Here is a 22,407-nt window from a genome sequence, read left to right on the forward strand (position 1 = left end):
TATTATTTGGGTTTAGTTTTGTACTATTTTTGTACTGTTTTGAATTGTATTGTTTTGTATTTGTTGTAATATTTAAAAAGCTATTTTTTCTTAATAAAAATATATTCTAAAAAAAAAGTTGGCGACATATAATGATCGGTGTTGCACAGAGGTCAGTGCTGGTACCTTAGGTAAAAGAATGGAAGATACTGTTGCTAAATTTGCTGTCAACATAAAAATAGGAAGGACAGTAAATTGTGAAGAGAACATAAGATAACAAAAAAGATGTAAGCAGGTTAAGTGAGTGCATACATCTCAAAAGGTTCATGTGCAGGTGCAGTAAGTAAATAGGAAGGTGGATAAGGAGGAATGTTGCTACTTATTGCAAGAAGAATTGAATTCAACAGTAGGGAGATTATACTTCAGTTATACAGGGCACTGGCGAGACTGCAACTAGGGTACTGTGCACAGTATTGGCCACCTGATTTAAGGAAGGAAGCATTGAAGGCAATTCAGAGAAGCATCACCAAACTAAAACCTGGAAAGCTAAGGTTGTCTTATGAGGAATGTTTGGACAGGCTTGGATGTATCTACTGCAGTTAGGAGGCAACTTGATTGAAACACAAGATCCTGGCAGGACGTGAGTAGACAGATGTGGAGAGGATACTTCCTCTTATGGGAGAACTTAGAACCCAGGGTCAGCGTTTAAAAATCAGGGTAGCCCATTTAAAGCAGATTAGGCAAAATATTTTTTCTCAGGGGGTCATGAGACCATAAGAACTAGGATCACAATTAGGCCATTCGATTATGGCCAATATGTTGCTCAACTCCATTTTCATGCCTTTCTCTTTGATCCCCTTACTAATCTTTGTTCCTTTGTCTTTAATACACTCAATTACTTGTCCTCCACAGATTTTTGTGGCAATAAAGTCTACAGATTCACCACACTCTGGCTGAAGAAATTCCTCATTTCGGTTCTGAAGGGTCATCCTTTCATGCCAAGTTTGAGCCCCCAATCCTAGCCTCTCCTGTATTCTGTAAGTATCAATGACATAATCTTGCATCCTTCGCAACTTCAAGTACAGACTCAGAGTTCTCAACTGCTCCGAGACTTTGGAACTCTTCTTGGAAAGGTGGTGGAAGCAGTGTCCTTGAACATTTTTAAGGCAGCGGGTCATAAAAGTATTCTTAAGCAACTAAGTGAAAGGTTAACAGGTATGATCTTTTGGAATGGCAAAGCAGACTCAAGGGCTGAATGGCCTAAACATCTTAACTTATACGTTCATCTACTTAATGTCTAAAACCTACATTTAACTTCAATCAACAAGAAATCTGACACATTTGGCAAAATCTTGGGGTAGAAAATACTATTCAATTTATGGATGGACTATTTAGAATTGGGCCAACTGTCTACAAGTTTAATAATTTGTTTATTTTGAGTGTGAATCTCAAAGAGATAAACAATCTCAACTGGTGAGATTAAAGATTTATCTCCTGGATAATTAAAAGTGATCCGATGAAAAATAATTTTCTTTCCAATGAATCAATTCAAAGCACAAACTGCCTATCCTAAAACACAACTATAAATTTGTCTCAGATGCCTTTACTGGTTTGGTGAATTTAAAAAGAAATGCATTAGAACATTGCATTAAGAATTAAAGCATACTGTTGGGGCTGAATAGAGAAACCATCATTTTGCAAACACTTACACCATGCGTGCCTCAAAGCACAGTTTTAATAAGCCCCTAAATTCCACATATATTGCTGCAGTTTCAGCATATAATCAAAAATATCAAGATTTTTACAGCAGCAACATGGGACAAAAATCAGTTTTCCACCTGCAAATCAATTGCCCTACCAGTTTATACTTTGGTCAATCTTGCAACTCATCCATGAACTCCTGTGTGGTTTTAATTTCCATATATTATAATGTGGACCAGTGATGCTGTTGGATTGCTTTTCCTACTGTTACACTTACATTGCACTTGGGGCAAGTTTAAATGAAAATTATATGGCACAGCTGTTACCATAATCAGCTCAAACAAGCAGTAAAAGAGTTGAAGAACTTTAAGAGCAAGACTTTTAACAGCAATTTCTGCAATTCCCAATAATTTTCCAACTTTGTTTGGCATTTTACACCAAAAAGCTTTGACTTGCTTCTCCTATTTCTTTCCATGACTAGAGTCAGAAAGTTGAAACCTTTCCAGTAGGAGAAACATGCAATTTTAGGGATTGGATATTTTCTTTTATGTCATAATCACAGAATAGGCATGAAAGCATAGCATAAAGGCAAGGAGTGTTTGACGTTATGGCCTGGATGGAGTCCATAAATTATTAATCCCTGCCATAGAATATACAGGTAGCACAATTCACATGGAGGGATCTCAGAGATGTTCTCATGAAAAAGCAATAGGGGTGAATGCTTTGTCACTTGCTTAATGAACATCTGAAGCATCAAAATCTATCTGCTTAGACTATTTCACAGAGAGATTTCAGGTAGCCCTTGAGGAGCCACAGAATCTTCAGCAGAATGCAGCAAAACCAGGTGACTGTTGGAATTGAGAGCAGGGTTGGAAAGCTTTAGACTTATTGTGAGACAGCAGTCTGTAGAATTCATGTCTTCCCCAATCGAGAAAATTATAAGCAAACTCCATTTTAATGTATATTTATATTTTTTATATGGTCCCTGCTGATGTTAGTACTGGACAAGTCAGATCCCCAAGTCAAGCTTGGCCATAAGAAAACTCCTTGAATATGTTAATTTTGCTTTTTGTTTATCATGTTTACTGCAGATTGCCAATGTACTTTTAACAAAATAACAATTCTTAATGCACACAAAAGGAGAAAAGAAATATTAACTAATTTATACTCAACAAGAATAATTTAAATGGACTTATTAGAGGTATCAGAAATAAAGATTCACCGCTTTTACCCTCAACAGCAACCTTACAGACACTCAATTCTCAACAGAAGATCTCCTTGTGTCCATTTGAGAATTTCTTGGTCAGTTGGCATCTGGACCTTTCATCATACTGACTTCTTAAATGTTTTCCACAGCAAACATATGGGCTTTCTACATATTCAGTTCCAGCAGTTTTTTGGTACTGAGTTTTCTTCCAAACCACATAGGACTGCTTCCCTTTTGTTTGGGTCTGACAATTCGGAAACTATATAATTAACTTCACCTGCTGCTCTGACTGAATCTGGACACGTCTGGTGGTTCTGTGTTTTCTGTCTCCCCGTGTTATAGAACATTTTATCAGTCCATTTTTGTTCTTGCCTCTTTCCTTGTTTCCAATCATTCACTGAAAGCTCTACTCCAAAGCTGCAAATCCTCAAATGCATAGATCAGCAAGCTTCAGAAACTCCCAAAATCACTTGCAGAACCAATCCAAAATGAAAACAAAACTATGTCCTTCCTTTCTTAACAGACAATATAGAAATACAAATTAAACTTAAAGCTCTTCGTTACTTCTCCGTTAAAATATCAAGTTCCCAAACAATGGTATGATCATCATTGATCACAATATATTCAATTTGAAGGTGCGGTACACTTTCATTGAAAACACCTTATTTGTGACTTCAGTAAATGTGGTGAGACGAGTATTTCCAATGTTCATGTGTCAAACCACTGTCACAACCTATGACCAAATACCTTTATTTCAAGGAGATGTACAAGGTGCTGGAAAGACCACATCTAGATTGCTACAAATTGATTTGGTCCCCTTTATTTAGGAAAGATAGTGTTTATTTGGAGGCAATTCAGAGAAGCCTCCCTAAGATGATCAACGATGTGGAGGGATCATCCAATGAGCAAAGGCTAAACAGGTTGGGATTCTCCTCACTGGAGTTCAGAATGAAAGGTGATCTCATCGAAATACATTGGACTCTTAAGGGACTTAACAGAATAAATGGTTTCCCTTATGGGAAAGTCTAGGACCAGAGGGTGTAGACTCAGAGTAAAGCAGCAGTAATTTAAGATTGAGATGAGGAGGAACTTCTTCTTGGAGAGAGTCGAGTGTATTGCCACAGACAGCTGTGGGACAGATTCCTTGTGTACATTTAAGACTGATTAGATTAGATTAGATTAGATTAGATTACAGTGTGGAAACAGGCCCTTCGGCCCAACAAGTCCACACCGATGTGAAACCCACCCATACCCCTACATTTACCCCTTACCTAACACTACGGGCAATTTAGTATGGCCAATTCACCTAACCTGCACATCTTTGGACTGTGGGAGGAAACCGGAGCACCCGGAGGAAACCCACGCAGACACGGGGAGAACGTCCACACAGTCAGTCGCCTGAGTCGGGAATTGAACCCGGGTCTCTGGTGCTGCGATGCAGCAGTGCTAACCACTGTGCCACCGTGCCGCCCAAAATGTTTAAATCATCTCTGAACCTCAAACTATTCACTTTAGATTACATTACAGTGTGGAAACAGGCCCTTCGGCCCAACAAGTCCACACCGACCCGCCGAAGCGAAACCCACCCATACCCCTACATTTACCCCTTACCTAACACTACGGGCAATTTAGCATGGCCAATTCACCTGACCTGCACATCTTTAGACTGTGGGAGGAAACCCACGCAGCCACGGGGAGAATGTGCAAACTCCACACAGTCAGTCACCTGAGGCGGGAATTGAACCCGGGTCTCTGGCGCTGTGAGGCAGCAGTGCTAACCACTGTGCCACCGTGCCGCCCACGCCACCGTGCCGCCCACTAAGGCAGATAGATTCTTGATCAGTAGTGGAATGAAGAGTTACAGGAAAACAACAGTAAAGCTGACATTAGAAATGTCAGATCAGCCATGATCCGATCCTACTGAAAGGCAGAACAGGCTCGAGGGGCTCAGTGACCTCTCCTGTCCTATTTCTTTTGATCTTAAGATCCAATTTGACTAACCATTCCAAATATTTGAGATAGGATTTAAACAAAACAGAACAATTTCACAATAGTTTCAACAACTGGAAAAAACACTTTTGGTCTTTCTGGATGAGAGAAGGTAGGTAGTGTGTGGAGAGCAAAGAAGAAAAAGGGTGAGATGGAGGGAGGGAGACAATAGGTAAGGAAACTAACTAGTTACTGTGCTTCACTGTTTAAGGCAGTGCATTTCAGATTACAATAAATTTGCCACATAAAATATTTCCATATGCCCCATCTGGCGCTTTTGGCAAAAACCTTAAATCCATGCACTCTTGTTTCTTATCCAACTGCCATTGGAAATTGTTTTTCCTTATTTACTTTATCAAGATCCATTAATTGTTTTGCACACCTCTATCAAACCTTCTCTGGTCAATGCAAAAGTCAATGATCCATTTTTTTACATAGCCTTTTTGATTTTGTGTATACAAACATCAGGCTCTCTCTTAAAATTGAACCATTTAATTTATGTTGCCACTCCTCATTCTGCCTACCACAAGTTATTACTTTATCCTTGTAAGATTTACCACTGTACATTGCTTTCCATTTTTAGCCTATTTTGTACTGACAGTGCACCTGTCCCTTTAATGACATGAGCATTACTTTTGCTAACAAGATTAGATTAGATTACTTACAGTGTGGAAACAGGCCCTTCAGCCCAACAAGTCCACACCGCCCCGCCGAAGCGCAACCCACCCATACCTCTACATTTACCCCTTACCTAACACTACGGGCAATTTAGCATGGCCAATTCACCTGACCTGCACATCTTTGGACTGTGGGAGGAAACCGGAGCACCCGGAGGAAACCCACGCAGACACGGGGAGAACGTGCAAACTCCACACAGACAGTCGCCTGAGGCGGGAATTGAACCCGGGTCTCTGGCGCTGTGAGGCAGCAGTGCTAACCGCTGTGCCATCGTGACACCCACAAGGTTTAAGAGACGTGAGGACAAGGAGGACTGATAGGATTTAGGGAAAGAAGGTATCAGTCTTATTGATCCTGAATTTAAAATTGTTCTCCTGGTTTTAAAATCTCTCTGCTGTCTAATTCTTCCATTTCTGCAATCCATCCCAGCCCCACATGGTCAGTTCTGCTATAACAAGGTAGATCTGACTTAATAAGGAGGCCATTGGGATATTCTGGAGTGGTATTAGTCCTCCTAGGAGCAGATGTGGCGGAGGAAGAGGAAGAGGAATTGGGAAGAAGGGATAACATTTTTACAGAAGAAATCTGCTCCCAGGAGGACCACTTCCACCATAGAACATCCCAGATGACCTCCTTCTTCAAAGACTGCTATTTTCCCTCCCACGTAGTCTTCAATGTCCTCCAGTGCAGCTCGTCCACTTCCCGCATCTCCGCCCTTGAACCCCACCCCTCCAATCACAACAAGGACAGACACCCCTGGTACCTATGTTCAACCCCACTAACCGCCAGAAACATCGCATCATCCTCCGCCATTTCCGCCACCTACAAACAGACCCCATCACCAGAGATATATTTCCCTTCCCACCCCTATCTGCGTTCTGGAGAGACCATTCCCTCCTTGACTCCCTTGTTAGGTCCATCCTCCTACCCTCCACTCCCGGGACCTTCCCCTGCCAACGCAAGAGGTGCAAACCTGCGACCACACTTCCTCCCACCTCCGTCCAAGGCCCCAAAGGATCCTTCCACATCCGACAAATGTACTCCCTGTACTTCCACACGCCATCTACAGTATCTGTTACTCCCGATGTTTTCTCCTCTACACTAGGTAGACAGGACACCAACTTGCAGAACATTTCAGAGAACATCTCTCGGACACACACACTAAACAACTCCACCATCCTCCCATTTGGCCAAGGACATGCAAGTCCTGGGCCTCCTCCACTGCCAAATCCTAACCACCCAACGCCTGGAGGAGGAACGCCGCATCTTCCACCTTGGAACACTCCAACCACACGGAATCAATGTGGATTGCACCAGTTTCCGTATTTCCACTCCCTTCACCTTATCCCAGATCCAACCTTCCAACTCGGCACTGTCCTACTGTCCATCTTCCTTCCAACGTAACTGCTCCACGCTCTCCTCAGACCTGTCACCTTCATCCCCACCTTCAACAACCTATCGCATTCCCAGCTACCTTCCCCCAGCCCTATCTCCCCTCCCATTTATCTCTCAGCTCCCTTGGGCATAAGCCTCATTCCTGATGAAGGGCTTATGCTCGAAACATCGATTCTCCTGCTCCTCGGATGCTGCCTAACCGGCTGTGCTTTTTGAGCACCACACTCTTTGACTCTGATTTCCAGCACCTGCAGTCCTCACTTTCTCCCAGCTTTTACTCTGGCAACCTTACCTAATATTGCCTTCATTTCACTTTTTGGAAGTCCATTCTATGTATTGCATTGATCATGTTAATTCTAAACTTCCCTTTTACCAATCTGAATCTGCACCAGTTTTAGTCACATTTTAGTTTTACCCTTTCTTGACCATTTAATTAAGGGCAACGCAGAACAGGCAATAAATGCTGGCCAGCCAGCAACATCCACATCCCACGAATGAATACATCTCACAATCCTCCTTTCAGAAATGAGTATCCTAACTTCCTCCTCTCATTCTTCAGTCCATTAATGTGACATTGAAATTATTGATCTCAATTTTAAAATTTTCATTTTTGTTTTCTAATCAACTCCAATGCCACAACCCTCCAAGATATTTGCAGGCATCTTATTTGGATCCCTTCAGAAACCCTGTTGCCTTGCCCACAGCTGCATCTATTCTGATTTCTGAAATTTCTTCCCAAAATATTTCTGACTCTCTTTAATAAGCTTCTTAAATGTCTTCAACCAGGGTTTGACCATTTGCTTTACATTGGTTCACTAGCTAATAACACTCCTCTGAAGTGTCCTGGGATGTTTCTTGCTTAATGGGCGGCACGGTGGCACAGCAGTTAGCACTGCTGCCTCACAGCGCCAGAGACCCGGGTTCAATTCCTGCCTCAGGCGACTGACTGTGTGGAGTTTGCACGTTCTCCCCGTGTCTGCGTGGGTTTCCTCCGGGTGCTCCGGTTTCCTCCCACAGTCACAAAAGATGTGCAGGTCAGGTGAATTGGCCGTGCTAAATTGCCCGTAGTGTTAGGTAAGGGGTAAATGTAGGGGTATGGGTGGGTTACGCTTCGGCGGGTCGGTGTGGAATTGTTGGGCCGAAGGGCCTGTTTCCACACTGTAAGTAATCTAATCTAATCACTGTTGCCTCACAGCACCAGAGATCCGGGTTCAATTCCCGCCTCGAGCAACTGTCTGTGTGGAGTTTGCACATTCTCCCTGTGTCTGCGTGGATTTCCTCCGGGTGCTCCGGTTTCCTCCCACAGTCCAAAAACCTACAGGTTAGGTGAATTGGCCATGCTAAATTGCTCGTAGTGTTCGGTGAAGGGGTAAAATGTAGGGGAATAGGTCTGGGTGGGTTGCGTTTCAGCGGGTCGGTGTGGACTTATTGGGCTGAAGGGCCTGTTTCCACACTGTAAGTAATCTAATCTTTAAAAAAAAGTATCGTACAAATATAAATTGATGTTGTTGTGGGTCTGAAAAGCAGAACTGAACATTTCATGTGTAGTATCAAAGAACTGTACTGCTTAAGCATGACTTCCTCTGCTCTGATAAGTGTCCTTTAAACCACTTCTTTATGCCAGTCTCTTAATGCTTTGAGTGACAACTGATTGTTGTGAGCAATATCTATGAACTTTGATGAAAGTGCTCAATCTATGTTCACTTAAAATTATCGGATGGTACAGACTGAGTTTCATCCCACAAGTCTGGACTGGATTTCATAGGTGCAAATACAGAAAGAACATGTTAACTCACTCTTATCTACCAGATGCATTCTGTAGATCAAATCAGGTTTCACTAGAGACATCTCCTCCAATACCAATTGACAGTGCCTTTCACAACTTCAGAATAGTGTGATAGAATCTTTCACACCAACCCAAAGACAGGTGTTCTTTTGGTAGTGTAATCGTTTGAGATCTCATCTTAAATATGACACATTCAATAGAACTTGAGGACTTGAGTTCAATTTCAGCCTGGACTACATGGTCAGGTTTCTGTTATAGGCCTTGAACCCACATCTTTGACTCAGAGACATGGATGCCACCATCACATTGTAATGATGAAAGTTTTCTACCAAGATTAGGCGCTTTTGGAATTCAGTCAAAGCTCAAAATCCAAAATGGTAGGCCACATTGCATCAGACTGTTTTTCTTTTGATTCATTGTAAATTTCACATAACCATTTTGATGCATTCAGTCTAACTTTGCAGCTGGCACTCATAGTTTTTTTTGGACAGTTCAGATTAGACTAGCCTCCCACTAAAAAGCATACTTTTCTCAAATGTAAAATTTCACCTTGATTGCTGAGACTAGAATTATTTCAAATCTATCCTCTGCATAATTTTTCTATGTTTACCTGTTATTAGTTTTCTAATAAGAAACAAAACCACCTTTCCTCTGAACTGTTAATAATTCTATATTAACATTATAGGCCTCATTGCATGGTGCTATCACTCCCTAACTTTGAATCAAAAGTTCTGGGTGCAAGTTCCACACGATTATCTCTTGGCTATGGGTGTATTATTGTCAAGCAGGTTGACTATCAGCCTTAAACCCTTCTAATACGTCAGTCCGATGATAGATAACAAGAATTAGAGTTCCCATCAGCCATCCTCTAGAAGGCCACAAACCATAAGTACAGCCCACTGCAATGGAAATCTATGGTTAACACTTGAGGATGGGAGATAAAGCAAAATTCTTTGGAAGAATTGAGAACATGCTGCAGTCTTTATTGAATTTTTTTTTCTTTAAATCATCAAGTTACCTGCCTTATATTAAAAATGTGAATGGAAATTAGGCATTTGGCACTTTCATACTATAAACTACAAAATATTATGAACAACCAGTACTTAAATCATCATCGTGAATTTTTAATTGAAACAGAATCATCTTTCAAGGAAGAATCATTCCTCCTAACTGGAATTTATGTGATGCTGTAATCTCCACCACTGTGAGCTTCAAAATCCGTTTTGCATGTATTAGTTTCGATTACTTATGTTGGATCAACATAGTTTCAAGTCTTGTGATACGAGTTTAGCATACTGCCTTTAGTACTGTTGGCAATATAAATGCAAATTACATATAGTCCTAGATTGACTAAAGCTCTTATGCTTCGCATGTCAGTTTAAACTGGAGTCTTTGCATGTCGGTTAGACTCTGAACATACACTTGAAATGCTTCGGTGGCGAAAGATCATAAACTGACGTAGAATGTGTAATGTGTGCTTCATTATTTCAAACAGTGACATAGTTGATTCCTGTTAGAAGTTTCAAGAAAAATCAATAGCGTGAAATGGCCGAATTAATTTGTTAAAGAAGCTGAAATCTAACAGATATGAAACAGCTCCACTCAAAACAAACGCAAATTCATCTGTTCCGGATCCTTGCGATTTAAAACGAAACTAAGAAAGGACTTTCAGTGCGAGGATAGCACGCTTCTTTCAGGAACATCAACGGGCCCACGGAACATACTAAAACTTACTAAACATTGCGAGTGGCCACTAATTTGCATTCATTCAGTGTTTTATAACATGTGCCAAGACATGCCAGTTATTATGACAGCAGGCAGATCCCGCAGCCCCTCGGGGCACCCATTTCCATCCCAGTCAGATAAATCATCTAAGCTGCCTTTCGTGCCCTCATCGTGAAAACATCTCTATAAATTTAAAGGGTTTATTTATTTATTATCGCTGCAATGAAACCTTTCGCCTGGAGAAGCAGCCACACCGAAATGGCACACTTACCGCCGCTGTCAGACCCACTGACTGTTAATCCCGGGAGAGGGGGGGGGGAGAATGGAACCGCGCTGCTCTGTGGAACTCGTAGTTCTCCAAACGGATCCACTTCCGATGGCCTTCAGGAAACGCTCCGCCGGATGAGAACTACAACTCCCTGCAGGCCGAGCGCCAACCATACGGCGGGCAGCGAGCAGCGCGACCCGCCCCGCCATCCCATCTACAGGCACGCTGATTGGTGAGCACCTGGAAACCAAGGGCAACGGCCAGAGAGTCAACCTGTGAGTGGCTAGCGTCTGTAGTCCATCAACCGTTAGCTGCGGGAATGCGGCTTTGGCCGGTGCGCGCGGCCAGAGGAGCGAGCGCCGAGGGCTCGCGCGACTCCAAGTGGGTGCGCGCATGCACGCGAGCCTGATTCGTTGGCTTTAAAGTGCCCCGAGGCGCACATGGTACTTCCTGTTGGGAAGAATGGAAAGCTTCCAGCTCGAGCCGGAGACTCTGCGATTCCCTGTGCACCGCCTCTTACTCGCTGCTCCGCTAATGATGGACTGATCGCGCTCTCGCCAGGCAGACGCTGCCAATATGCTTCGGGATTAAATGGTTCCTTCACGTCGTCAGCGCTACTCGGCTTGTACCGCAGTTTCACTTTTCGGGAGAAGAACAATCTCTTCGCAAGCCAAGCGCAGCCCCCTTCTTGTTCGGGCCCTCTGAGTGAAACGGTGGACTTCCTCCCCCTCCCCCCTCATTTTTCCCCCCTCCCTTGTCCCCCGCCCTCTGACTGTAAAACTATTCAACAAGTTGTGTTTGGATGTGCATTTTGTCATGCAGAGGCTACTGGAACGGGGTTTTGTGCTTTTCTTCTGCTACACAGTCTTCAGGGTATTTCTCGCCGCTTCTCTGCCCAGTAAGTTTCCAAACTAATGAAGCAATGCCTTTTGTGTCTGTTTCAATTGACATGTTTGTAAATAAAAAATGTTTCTTGTGAACAAAATGTTGAAGAGAACCCTCTGTACCGGGAGCGGAAGGGTGCTGATTTAGCAACCGGCGGGACCGCTGGTTCTGTCTAGTTCTAGCTGCACCTTGAGCTAAAGATGTTGGGGAAGATAAATTCAGATGCTGAGATTTATTTTGCATTTGTTTCAATCCAAGTCAGTACAGCTCTTTTTTAAAAGCTGTAGCAAACGGTTAGCCTGCCTTCTGGTGCAGAGCCAGCGTAAGCGGAATTCAGAACAAGGGTGAAGTGGAAATATTTAAACGCTTTCTTCATAACGGTGTAATTTTCTTTTCCATTTATTAGCTTGCGCTTTTAAAGAAAGCTAAGGGATTAACACCGGGCGGTGAAGGCAGCCGCTATCCTAGTCGAGTTTGGTACAAAATAAGTCTTTTCATTGCTCCTTCACTCTTGGCTGACCTTGACTGTACGGTCAGATTCCCACAATCCTAAAATTTCTGAGAAGTCTAATGGTTATATATGGTCAGCCAGACAGTTAAACAAAAGCGAACTTCGATTTGGAATTTCCATGGGCAATTATTTGATTACAACTGCCGCAATTTTAATATTATTATGTGATCTTCGAATGCCTTTAAAAATAAAATAAAGGAAAATATGTTCTAGCCTTCGGTTGTTTAATAATTGAGCTTTGACTGGTGAGCCAGGGGAAACTGACTGAACCCTTGGGCCGACGTGCTGTATTCTACTGTAATTACATTAAGGAGGCCGGCAACCAGGCGCATTAAGAGAACAAGGTCTGATGTCGGCTTGATTTGACAGTATTGTGAGTAGTGATTGATTGATACCGATGAACATTGGCTTAACTTGAGCAGCGTGTTTGAGGTAAAGTACGGTGGGGGTTAATTGTTTGGCAGTGCATTGTGTTTGTTGACTTAGGACTTTATGGTATTGGCAGTCTCATTCAAAAGACCACATGTGGAAAATGCAAAGGAATATCTTTACACAATAAGGAGGGACGACGTTGCTTCGAAGTGAGCTAGCAGATTTCTTTATTCTAGGAAATACTTGAACAATTTTCTGAATATTCTACAATATGCTTCCGTAAAATGAGCAATTAATATTTGAGCCTGCCTTTCTGTATAGAGACCTCTCCAATTTCCACTTCTGTTTTAAGAACGATGCACAGATCCGATATGCAGTTGGCGGCACCGATTTGTTTTATTTATTTCATTTTTAAAAGGGTAGAAATGGTAGGTAGTGTGGATTTAGCTATGATTTTGATGTCGCAGTCAATGTTTTCAAAATAAAGTTTATAAATGAGGCAGGATAGTACGGTGGAGGTACTTGGTTTTTGCTTGAGTCAAGGTAAAGGGTATATGATGTTAAATTTCCAGTCCAGCGCATTTACTTTGGTTTGTCAGGAGTAATTTGTGTGAGCTGTAACATTACTCAAGGTATTGAAAGAGACGTAAGAGGCGATGGAGAATCGTCTCCATCCTTAATGGAAGATTGATGTTCCGAAGAAAGAATAGCGCCCACATCAAAGATCTTTGTGGGATAATACAGTGAGCTGTGAAATCAACGTTTATATTCTCTCTCACGACATTTTCAGTGATTTAAAACCTTTCTTCATTTTAGTTCTGCTTCCCAATTCCCTTTCTCCATTTTTATCGAGCACCAAGAGCTGCCGAAATCATAAACACACTTGCATTTTGATCGTGATTTCTTGGTTTCGTTTGTTATGTCCCTCCATCCCCGCCCCACACCTTTTCCCCCTTTACAGCGATCGTAATTCTCTGAAATGTTGCACGGATCCCTTATCGCATAACTGAGGAAACCCCAAACTAACGATTGGTGCAACGTTTTCAGCGTTGTCCTTTTTTTACATTTCCGAACTCCAGCATCCGCAGCATTTTGTTTTGTTCTATAACTTGTCTGATTTGGTCAATAACGACGTTTTTGGTGCTCAGTCTGTTCCATACGAGCCAATGTCTTTACATGTCCATCAGTTCTGTAACACTTAGCCAGCTTTTAAATAACCAATCTCTAACCTAGACACATTTCTTCATCTGAAAATGTTTGTTCTCGCATGTATCAACTAAAATACCGAGGCCAAATGCAACTTGACAAACCCCTTGCAATGATAACAGATATAAAACCTAGCCAGAGATTTGAGGTTTTGAATAGTTATGTTATTTCCTTCAAGATGTCCAGAGCCACGAGGAACCAAGTTATGGACAAAAGGTGCAATTTGTGTGTTCCATTATTCTTCACAGCATGAATTTACTAACTTGCTGGTAATCTTGTTTGTTGGCTTTCAGTTAGTACGATTCTTGAATGTGGTGCATTATAAAAATGTGGTCAGCAGTTCTGCTAGGAGACATAATACAGACACTGAGGAATTGCTTTGAAGTTCTCCTTCCTCAGGCATTTGCAATCATCAGAGGCACTAAATGATGAGGACAATGTGCCAGGAAGGTATGTCAGAAGCAAACTAGGAGGAATCTGAATTTTGTGACAGCTGCTTGTGCTTCCTTTTTTTATATTAAATAAAATGTGTATGAAGCTTTAAAGCTCGTTGTCATAGTTTATTCTAGCCAAGGGAGAAAATCTGATCCTCATAATAGCATTTTTATTTGCTTCTGAACTTGTGAAACAGTTAAATCTAGTAACTCAAGATTCTCTGTATTTTCTGCTGGCTTTAAATTTTGTTACTTGTTGACAGCAACCTACAAAATGGGAGGGGGGAAATAACTAGAATTTGTTAAAACTGTGTGCAAATCTTTCTCAGGTGCCAATGACTTTACACTTAGAATGATAACTTAAAATGTGAAGAGTTTTGAAGTGCTGATCTAAACTTGGAAACTGGCTCTGCTGGCATTACTATGATATCCCTCATTTTCTAATTGTAGTGCATCCTCATGATGCTGTGCTGTTTGTGCTGGTGCCTTGTAATACTCTGCAATATTATTCGTTCTCTCCAGCAGTGTCACTTCATGTCTTTAGTACAATATGAGTATTGAACTTTCAAAAAGGTGTGGACTAGTTGGGCCGAAGGGCCTGTTTCCACACTAAGTAATTTGTAAAAAAAAACTGGGTTCACAAGTGGCTGAATGTTTGTTTGGCACACTGTAAATATGGCTTACTTCCTTTGTGATTGATTAGATAGCTTCATCTAAATGACTTCACGTGTGGATATCAGAAGCCCTGCCATCCAATATTTGACCAGTGGGGACAGTTCCTTTTTTTTCATTGATTTTAATTTAATTGTTTTAATCTAATGTGTGATCTTTCTTCAGTATTAATTCAACTTTTTAAAATAAATACCTAATAGTTAACGGCTACTCCATGGCTGCCAGCAACCCATCATTCACGGTAAGTAATCTGCCTTAAACAAGCTGAAATAAGCTTTTCAGTGAATAAGATCAACTGTCATTATGATGCTATGACATATGTGATTTTGTTCTTCTGTCATTTTGGTTGCTTTAAAGTTCAAGGTACAACTTTTTAAAAAATTTTTAGCTATCTTATTTTTCACCTAGATGCCAGTAAATATCGAATCAGAGGAAAATGTATTGTTGATTGTAATTTTAAGTTCACCAAAGCTTTGCTTAATAGTTACTAGTTTAAAAAGCTGGACTATTACAATCTATAAAAGCTCTGACATGCTAATGTAGTAAGGACTGAAATTGAATTGTATGGAGGTACTGCAACTCCGTAACGTAAAATGAAAAATTTAACTTACCTTATGCATTTCACATTGCAAGTCCGCTTAATATGGTTTAACAATAGGTGTTTTACTACATTTGTGAACATTACATTTCTAAAGTAGTCCTGAAAGTCTATTGGGTTTGATTTCACTGAAATAGGCAGCACTTTTTTTTATTTAATTCTTTAAGATCAAAATGTCACTCTTCACGATTGTTTAAAATTTCATGCCTTTTAAGTAAGTACCTGTCCTATATGAACCTAAGCAAGCAACAGTTCCAAACTGCATTGCAGTAACATTTTATGTATTGATTATAATATTTAAAGGACATCTGTCCAAAAATGTTTCCTGCCCTTTTTTGATTTGCAGAATATCCTTCAAAAATCTAACTTTTTTTTTTCATTTTGTTCGGGCAGAGTCTAACTCTTGGCAAATGTCAGCAAATATGATCTCCAGTTGGCATATTTTTGCTGTAATATACATTACTTTTCTCGATTTGACTTCAGTACAGTTGCATTTATTGGCGAGTATAGGAGTTAAGATGTCATGTTATGGTAGTACGGGACATTGGAATATTGCTTTCAATTCTGGTCTCCCTGCTATAAGAAAAACATTGTTTAGTCTGAAAGTGTACAGAAAAGGGTTATAATAATGTGGTCTGGTTGGAGGGTTTGACCTATAAGGAGAGGCTGGGGCTATTTTTCCTGGAGTGTCAGAAGCTGAGGGCTGACTTTTTAGAGAGATTTATGAAATCATGAGTGCCATGGATAGGATGAATAGCCAAGGTCTCTTTCCCAGGGTGGGGGATTTCAAAAATAGAGAGCATAGGTTTAAGATGAAAAGGGAAAAATATAAGAGACTTGAGGGCAGTGTTGACCTGCAGAGGTGGTGCTTGTATGGAATGAGCTGCCAGAGGAAGTAGTGGAGACTGGCCCAGTTAAAACATTTTAAAACCTTTGGATTGGTGCATGAATAAGAAGGGTTGAGAGGAATATCAGCCAAATGCTGGCAAATGGGACAAGATTAATTTAGGGCACTTGGTTGACATGGACGAGGTGGCCCAAAGACTCTGTATCTGTGCTATATATTACTATGACTATGATTTTGGATATAAATTTGAATTGTCACAATGAAGAGCAGCAACAGCACCTTCGCGTTGAACTAAAGAGAGGTATATAATTTTAAAAGCAAACTTGTATGATTTTGCAGACTTTTTAAAAAAAACTGTTAATCAGAGTGTTTTTAATAAGATGTGGATTTTTGTGTATAACTATTTATTTGTTGTTGGAAGATTCAAACTTGGCTCAGAACAGTGAACCGAGAGAATTTGGATGTGTAGAAAATAGGAATAGTAATTTATTCACACTTTGTATTTTTGCAAAAAAAACAGTGAAACGTCTAAGTCTATATACTCCAATGGCAATGTATAGTCTTCTGCGTTCAAGTTGGTAGGATTTTATGCTTGGAAGTGAGGTTTGCATTTGTTGAGTTAGGTGACCTAGGAAGTTAACTCATGAGAATAATGCAGAAGTGAATTTATTGATAATTAAACCTATCTGCTATTAATGCATTTGGGTTTGACTGTTTCTCATTATGCCTCTAGGTGGTGCACCTTGAAGTGTTGGAATTGTGAGAGAAAATGATGGTTTACATTTGTTTTGTAGTGCTATACTTTCGTTTAAAATATATCATTTTTGATTTATTCTGGATAAATCAATGGTTTGTCTTCATTCTAATTATTCCTGTTCGCTACCATTCTTCATCTCTCAGAAGCTGAAGCAGTTTGTGTTCACAGGTAGTCAGACCTGGACACATTCAGGCTGGGGTAAGTGACATATGTGATTCGGGAGTGACAAACAATGATCATTCCCAACAAAGTAGAATCTAACCACCTCCCCTTGATGTTCAGTGATGTTGTCATTTTGAAATTCCACCACTAATACCCTGCGTGTTATCAATGAGCAGAAACTGAACTGGAGTAACCATGTAAATACTGGCTCCAAGAGCATATCAGAAGCTGTGAGTTCTATGGTGAGTAATCACTTTGATTGATTTCTTAAATCCTGCTTGCTATCTACAAGAAATGAGTCTGGGAATGATGGAATGCTCCCCACTTGCCTAGATTAATGTAGCTCCAACAAAATCACAAGACATTTGACACGGTCCAGGACGAAGCAGCCCAGTTGATCAACAACCCAATCACCATCATAAACATTTCCTACCTCTTCCTACATCTACAATCAACAAGATGCATTACAGCAACTCCACTATGCTTCTTTTGACGGTGTCTCTATACTGGTGTCGTCTACAATCTACAAGGAGAAGGGCAGCAGATGCAAGAGAGCAAAACCGCCTGCAAATTCACTTCTAAGCCACACACGACCCTGACTTGGAACAATATCACTATCACTATTCCTTCATTGATTTTTGTCAACATCCTGGAACACCTTCCCAAACAACATAGTGAGTCTGCCAAACTATCTGGACCATGCCATCTGAAGAAAATGGCTCACCAGCATTTCAGCACTTTATCAGCACACTCAGTTGGGAGCACTCCTACTCTAAATCACAATGTTACAGGTTCAACTCTGATTCTAGTGTTTTGTTTGTACAAAATAAAAGTTGATACTGCAGGGTAGTACAGAGTGGTGCTCTGTCAGAGGTTGTACCTTTCTGTTGAGATAGTAGACTCCGGCTCAATATGTCTGCTCAGTTCAATACAGAAGGCCCATTAGATTATTTCAAAGAAATGAGAAGTTATCCCTTGTCCTCAGCAATATTTATCCCTTATTAACTTCACAAAATCAGATTATTTTTTCCTTTATCACTGAAGTAGGAGTTTGCTGTATGTAAATTGGCTGCTACATTTTCAACAATGAGTAACCTCAAAAATATTTCATTGATCATAAAGCACTTTAAGATACTTAATAATCATGAAATTATCATAAAACACAAGCCTATTTTTCCAAAGACAGTTTGAGATGGAGGTTAAATTCTGGTCTTCATGATGTTGTCCACATTGCATGAGTGACTGAAAAAGATTAATGGTTTGAGAAATAATCAAATGAAAATTTTAAATGCATAACTGAACTGTTATCATTTAAACGTGTGGAGTAATAGGAGGATGGTAATTTGAAACTCTGGTATGTCTTTAGCAGATTAATAGCCATTGAACTGCATGCTTGCTGACAAGTGTGATCATCCTCCTTTTGCACTGACAAAGGACAGTTAAAGGAGGACAACAAATTGTCAACCCTTTTGCAAATCCTGTGTTTAAAAACTCAGCATTCAGCAGTTGAAGATGGGCAGTTTGGAAGTATATTTAATTGGTGAGGTGTCCTACACTTGGTAGTGTCAACTAGGTCACCTACAACCTATAAATACCAAGCATTCTAAAATGTCTAAAATATGCATTGCATTTTTTTTTCTAATTTTTCACATTGATTTATACGGAGACTAGGATGATTAAAATGGCGTGAACAAAAAGACAAGTTGCATTATGAGTTTGGCCTTCCACCTGTATTGAAATTTTGTATTTTCCATTGTTGGAGAGTCATATAATTTTACAACAGGAAATAGAACCTTTGGTCTAACTTCTCCAAGCTGACCAGGTATCCTGCATGAATCTCTTTCCATTTGCCAGCATTTCGCTCATAATTTTCTAAACCTTTCCATTTCATGTGCCCATCTAGATGGCTTTTAAAAGTAATTGTACTAGCCTCCAACACTTCCTCTGGCAGCTCATTGAGCGCATGCACCACCCTCTGCGTGAAAAAGTTGCCCCTGAGGTCCCTTTTTAAAATCTTTTTTCTCTCTCACCTTAAACCTCTGCCCTCTAGTTTTGGACTCTCCTACCTTGGGGGAAAAAGACCTTGGCTATTCACCCTACCCAAGCTCCTCATGATGTTCTAAACCTCAGCCTCTGACGCTCCAGGGAAAATAGCCCCAGCTGATTCGGCCTCTCCCTACAGCTCAAACCCTCCAACCCTGGCAACATCTTCATAAATCTTTTCTGCACCCTTTCAAGTTTCACAACATCCTTCTAAAAGCAGGGAGACCAGAATTGAAGGCAGTATTCAAAGAGTGCCCTAACCAGTGTGCAGTGCAGCCTTATTCTGACCTCCCAACTACCATTCTCGATGCACTGACCAATAAAGGCAAGCACACCAAATACCACCTTCACTATCCTGTCTTTCGGCAACCCCACCTTCAAGGAACTATGAACATGCACCTCGACGTCTCTGTTCGGTAACACTCCCCAGAATTTTACCATCCTACCCTGATTTGCCTTGTCAAAATGCAACATATATGTAAATTTAAACTCCATCTGCCACCCCTCAACCCATCAGCTGATCTGATCAAGGTCCCCTTTACTCTGAGATAACCTCTAACAGCAATTTCCAGGAGAAACAATGTGTATCACAACCAACTAGCCCTTAGTTCCTTCTTTAATGTGTCTTGCGTCATGAAAATATTTATTAGTATTGTACCTGCCTTTAGTCTTTTATCAAAAATTTCACTCCACTTGCGTGATCAGAATGATTTTAGTCACCAACTTCACTGTTCACTAGCAAGAACGATACCTCTGTTATGATGGATAATGGAAGTTCCATCATAAATCATTTTGAATTAAGCACTTTTTAAAAAAAAAAGTCCTCTTAATGCTGTAAACTTATTTAATGGCAAACCGATGTATTGTAACTCTCTTTAAGATTCACATTTGAGTGTTGCCATTTCTCTAACTGGTAGCAGTTGTGTATTAAAACATTTAGAGCTGAAAATGTGTTGCTGGAAAAGTGCAGCAGGTCAGGCAGCATCCAAGGAACAGGAGAAACGACGTTTCGGGGATAAGCCCTTCTTCAGGAAGGGCATATGCCCGAAACGTCAATTCTCCTGTTCCTTGGATGCTGCCTGACCTGCGGTGCTTTTCCAGGAACACATTTTCAGCTCTGATCTCCAGCATCTGCAGCCCTCACTTTCTCCTCCTCTTAAAACATTTAGCATTGTATCTAATACTGTGAACGCTAAATGCAAATTATTATTTTTGTGGGAATGTGAGAACAAAAAGATGATTTCAATAGAAAGGTCTCTTGTTTAACTAATTCTGCATTCATTTTGAAACAAACAAACTTTTGCACTCAAATGCTGGTGGAATCACCTTGCTTGTTCAATGTGCTATTGTATTTTAGTTGCAGTAATGCTTGATAATTTTGTTTTATTTTGTAACCCCATCTTTTAACTATTGAATTTTGAAAGATTTCTATACGCTGTATTGTTTTAACATAGCAGTGGAAATGATTTGGAAGCAAGGATAAAATTTTAAAGTACTTGTGAATGATTTGTGTTTTCAAACTAAAATTATTGAAATGTTCTAATCTGCCCCAAAATTGCTTTTCTTCAGTTATATTTAAATATTCTACTATTTTTCAAATCATCTCTGAAAAATCTCAGTACAAGTTCAAAAAATGTCAAATTTTGTTATAAGCATACAGTGCATGAAAACAAATTTTAACTTGTTTCATCAACTGTAGTACACTTCAGAGCGGCACATGTGATTGCCATCTAATACTACATAAGGCTTAGAGAAAAGCAAAGAAATAGTTTCATACCAGTGTTTTTAAAGCCTAATGGCCATTTTGAGGCTGCTTCATGTGCTTAGAAAATAGAACCAAAAGTGAATATTGATTTGTTGACCCATTCTTCACCATGACTATCTTGCTCCCACATTTAACAACAACTAAACGTTGCTGAACTTGCACTTTAGTGACATAGTAAAATCAGCCTTTTTCAGTTCAACGTTAAACATCTGTGATCTAAAGAGTATATTGGTTATAAATATCTTGTGCACTTAAGTGAATAAAGTATAGCACAGTTTTACAGGCCAACCATTTCATGTCTTATTGTATGGAATAATATTTTCTAATGAGCTTTTAGACATTGTTGTGCATTTTCTGAACTGCAGTCTGGCTATGAGGACAGATATTTTTTCAGGACACCAAATGTGATGCAGCAGTATTTAGTTTTATAGTTACACTTGAGATGAGTAGATCTAATGAAGCAGGAGAAATTCAGTTATCTTATTCTCCATTTTAATATTGCTGCAAATTTGTGGGCAGCACGGTGGCACAGTGGTTAGCACTGCTGCCTCACAGCGCCAGAGACCTGGGTTCAATTCCCGACTCAGGCGACTGACTGTGTGGAGTTTGCACATTCTCCCCGTGTCTGCGTGGGTTTCCTCCGGGTGCTCCGGTTTCCTCCCACAGTCCAAAGATGTGCAGGTCAGGTGAATTGGCCATGCTAAATTGCCCGTAGTGTTAGGTAAAGGGGTAAATGTACGGGAATGGGTGGGTTACGCTTCGGCGGGTCGGTGTGGACTTGTTGGGCCGAAGGGCCTGTTTCCACACTGTAAGTAATCTAATCTAATCTAATCTGTTCAGTTGGTTGTTTTTGTTCGGAGTTTTTGTTTCTTAATTTGTATCTTCTTTCCCTTCTTTGAGAAGTATCCTGATGCATACGCAACATCTGGGGGGGAGATAAAGTCCAATAATTCATAGCTGTGGTCTGAGACAGTTATAGTGGGATTGGCAAATCAGTTTTAATTTGAAGAGTTTTGATTTGTGATGGACCAGGTCAGACCCCCTCAAAACATTTCAAGAAAGTAGCACGGACCCTAACTTTATGGTGTTTTAAGCAGGTGTAAGTGGATATTTTAAGAGTGATGCAGCTAGCCCAACCACTTAGTTTTAAGCAAAACAGAATTTATTTGCAAGATTATGGAATGAAACACTAACAAAAGAGAAAAGAATGTAGAGTTGCATTATCTGAAAACCTACAGATTATCCCAACTTAACCATGCCGTTCCAAATACTTGCAACAATCCCTATAAACACCCCTTGGCAAAAAAAGATAAAAGCAACCAGGGTCTTATGAGAGCGAGAGATGGCAGAGATTTGGCATGGAACACCTTCTTCCACATAGCTATTCCTTAGACCAGTGGCCTCAAAACTGTCCACTTGTTCTGAAC

The 22,407-nt window shown here is 40.5% G+C and overlaps 2 protein-coding genes across 12 annotated transcripts in view; one reads left to right on the forward strand and one right to left on the reverse strand.

Annotated features, from left to right (window-relative positions):
* fhit (fragile histidine triad diadenosine triphosphatase) overlaps positions 1-10,861 on the reverse strand; it is a 1,333,995-nt gene extending 1,323,134 nt beyond the window's left edge. For 5 of the 9 annotated variants that reach the window (XR_015759402.1, XM_087994389.1, XM_087994390.1 and 2 more), the window contains exon 1: positions 10,732-10,806. The gene's annotated coding sequence lies outside the window, so the exon portion shown is untranslated. Of the gene's footprint in view, positions 1-10,731 lie in introns of all 9 variants that reach the window. The other 4 variants (XM_087994384.1, XM_087994387.1, XM_087994386.1 and 1 more) reach the window with 4 other exon arrangements.
* A 248-nt stretch (positions 10,862-11,109) lies between these two features.
* ca16b (carbonic anhydrase XVI b) overlaps positions 11,110-22,407 on the forward strand; it is a 720,903-nt gene continuing 709,605 nt past the window's right edge. For 2 of the 3 annotated variants that reach the window (XM_087994367.1, XM_087994368.1), the window contains exon 1: positions 11,111-11,626. Coding sequence is in view for 1 of the 3 variants with exons in the window: in XM_087994366.1 (XP_087850492.1) it covers positions 11,545-11,626 (82 nt within the window). In the remaining 2 variants the exon portion in view is untranslated. Of the gene's footprint in view, positions 11,627-22,407 lie in introns of all 3 variants that reach the window. The other variant, XM_087994366.1, reaches the window with a different exon arrangement.

This window comes from Chiloscyllium plagiosum, unplaced genomic scaffold (assembly GCF_037043375.1).
Source record: "Chiloscyllium plagiosum isolate Xiang-an unplaced genomic scaffold, Cpla_swu_hap1 HiC_scaffold_14, whole genome shotgun sequence".
Taxonomy (NCBI): domain Eukaryota; kingdom Metazoa; phylum Chordata; class Chondrichthyes; order Orectolobiformes; family Hemiscylliidae; genus Chiloscyllium; species Chiloscyllium plagiosum.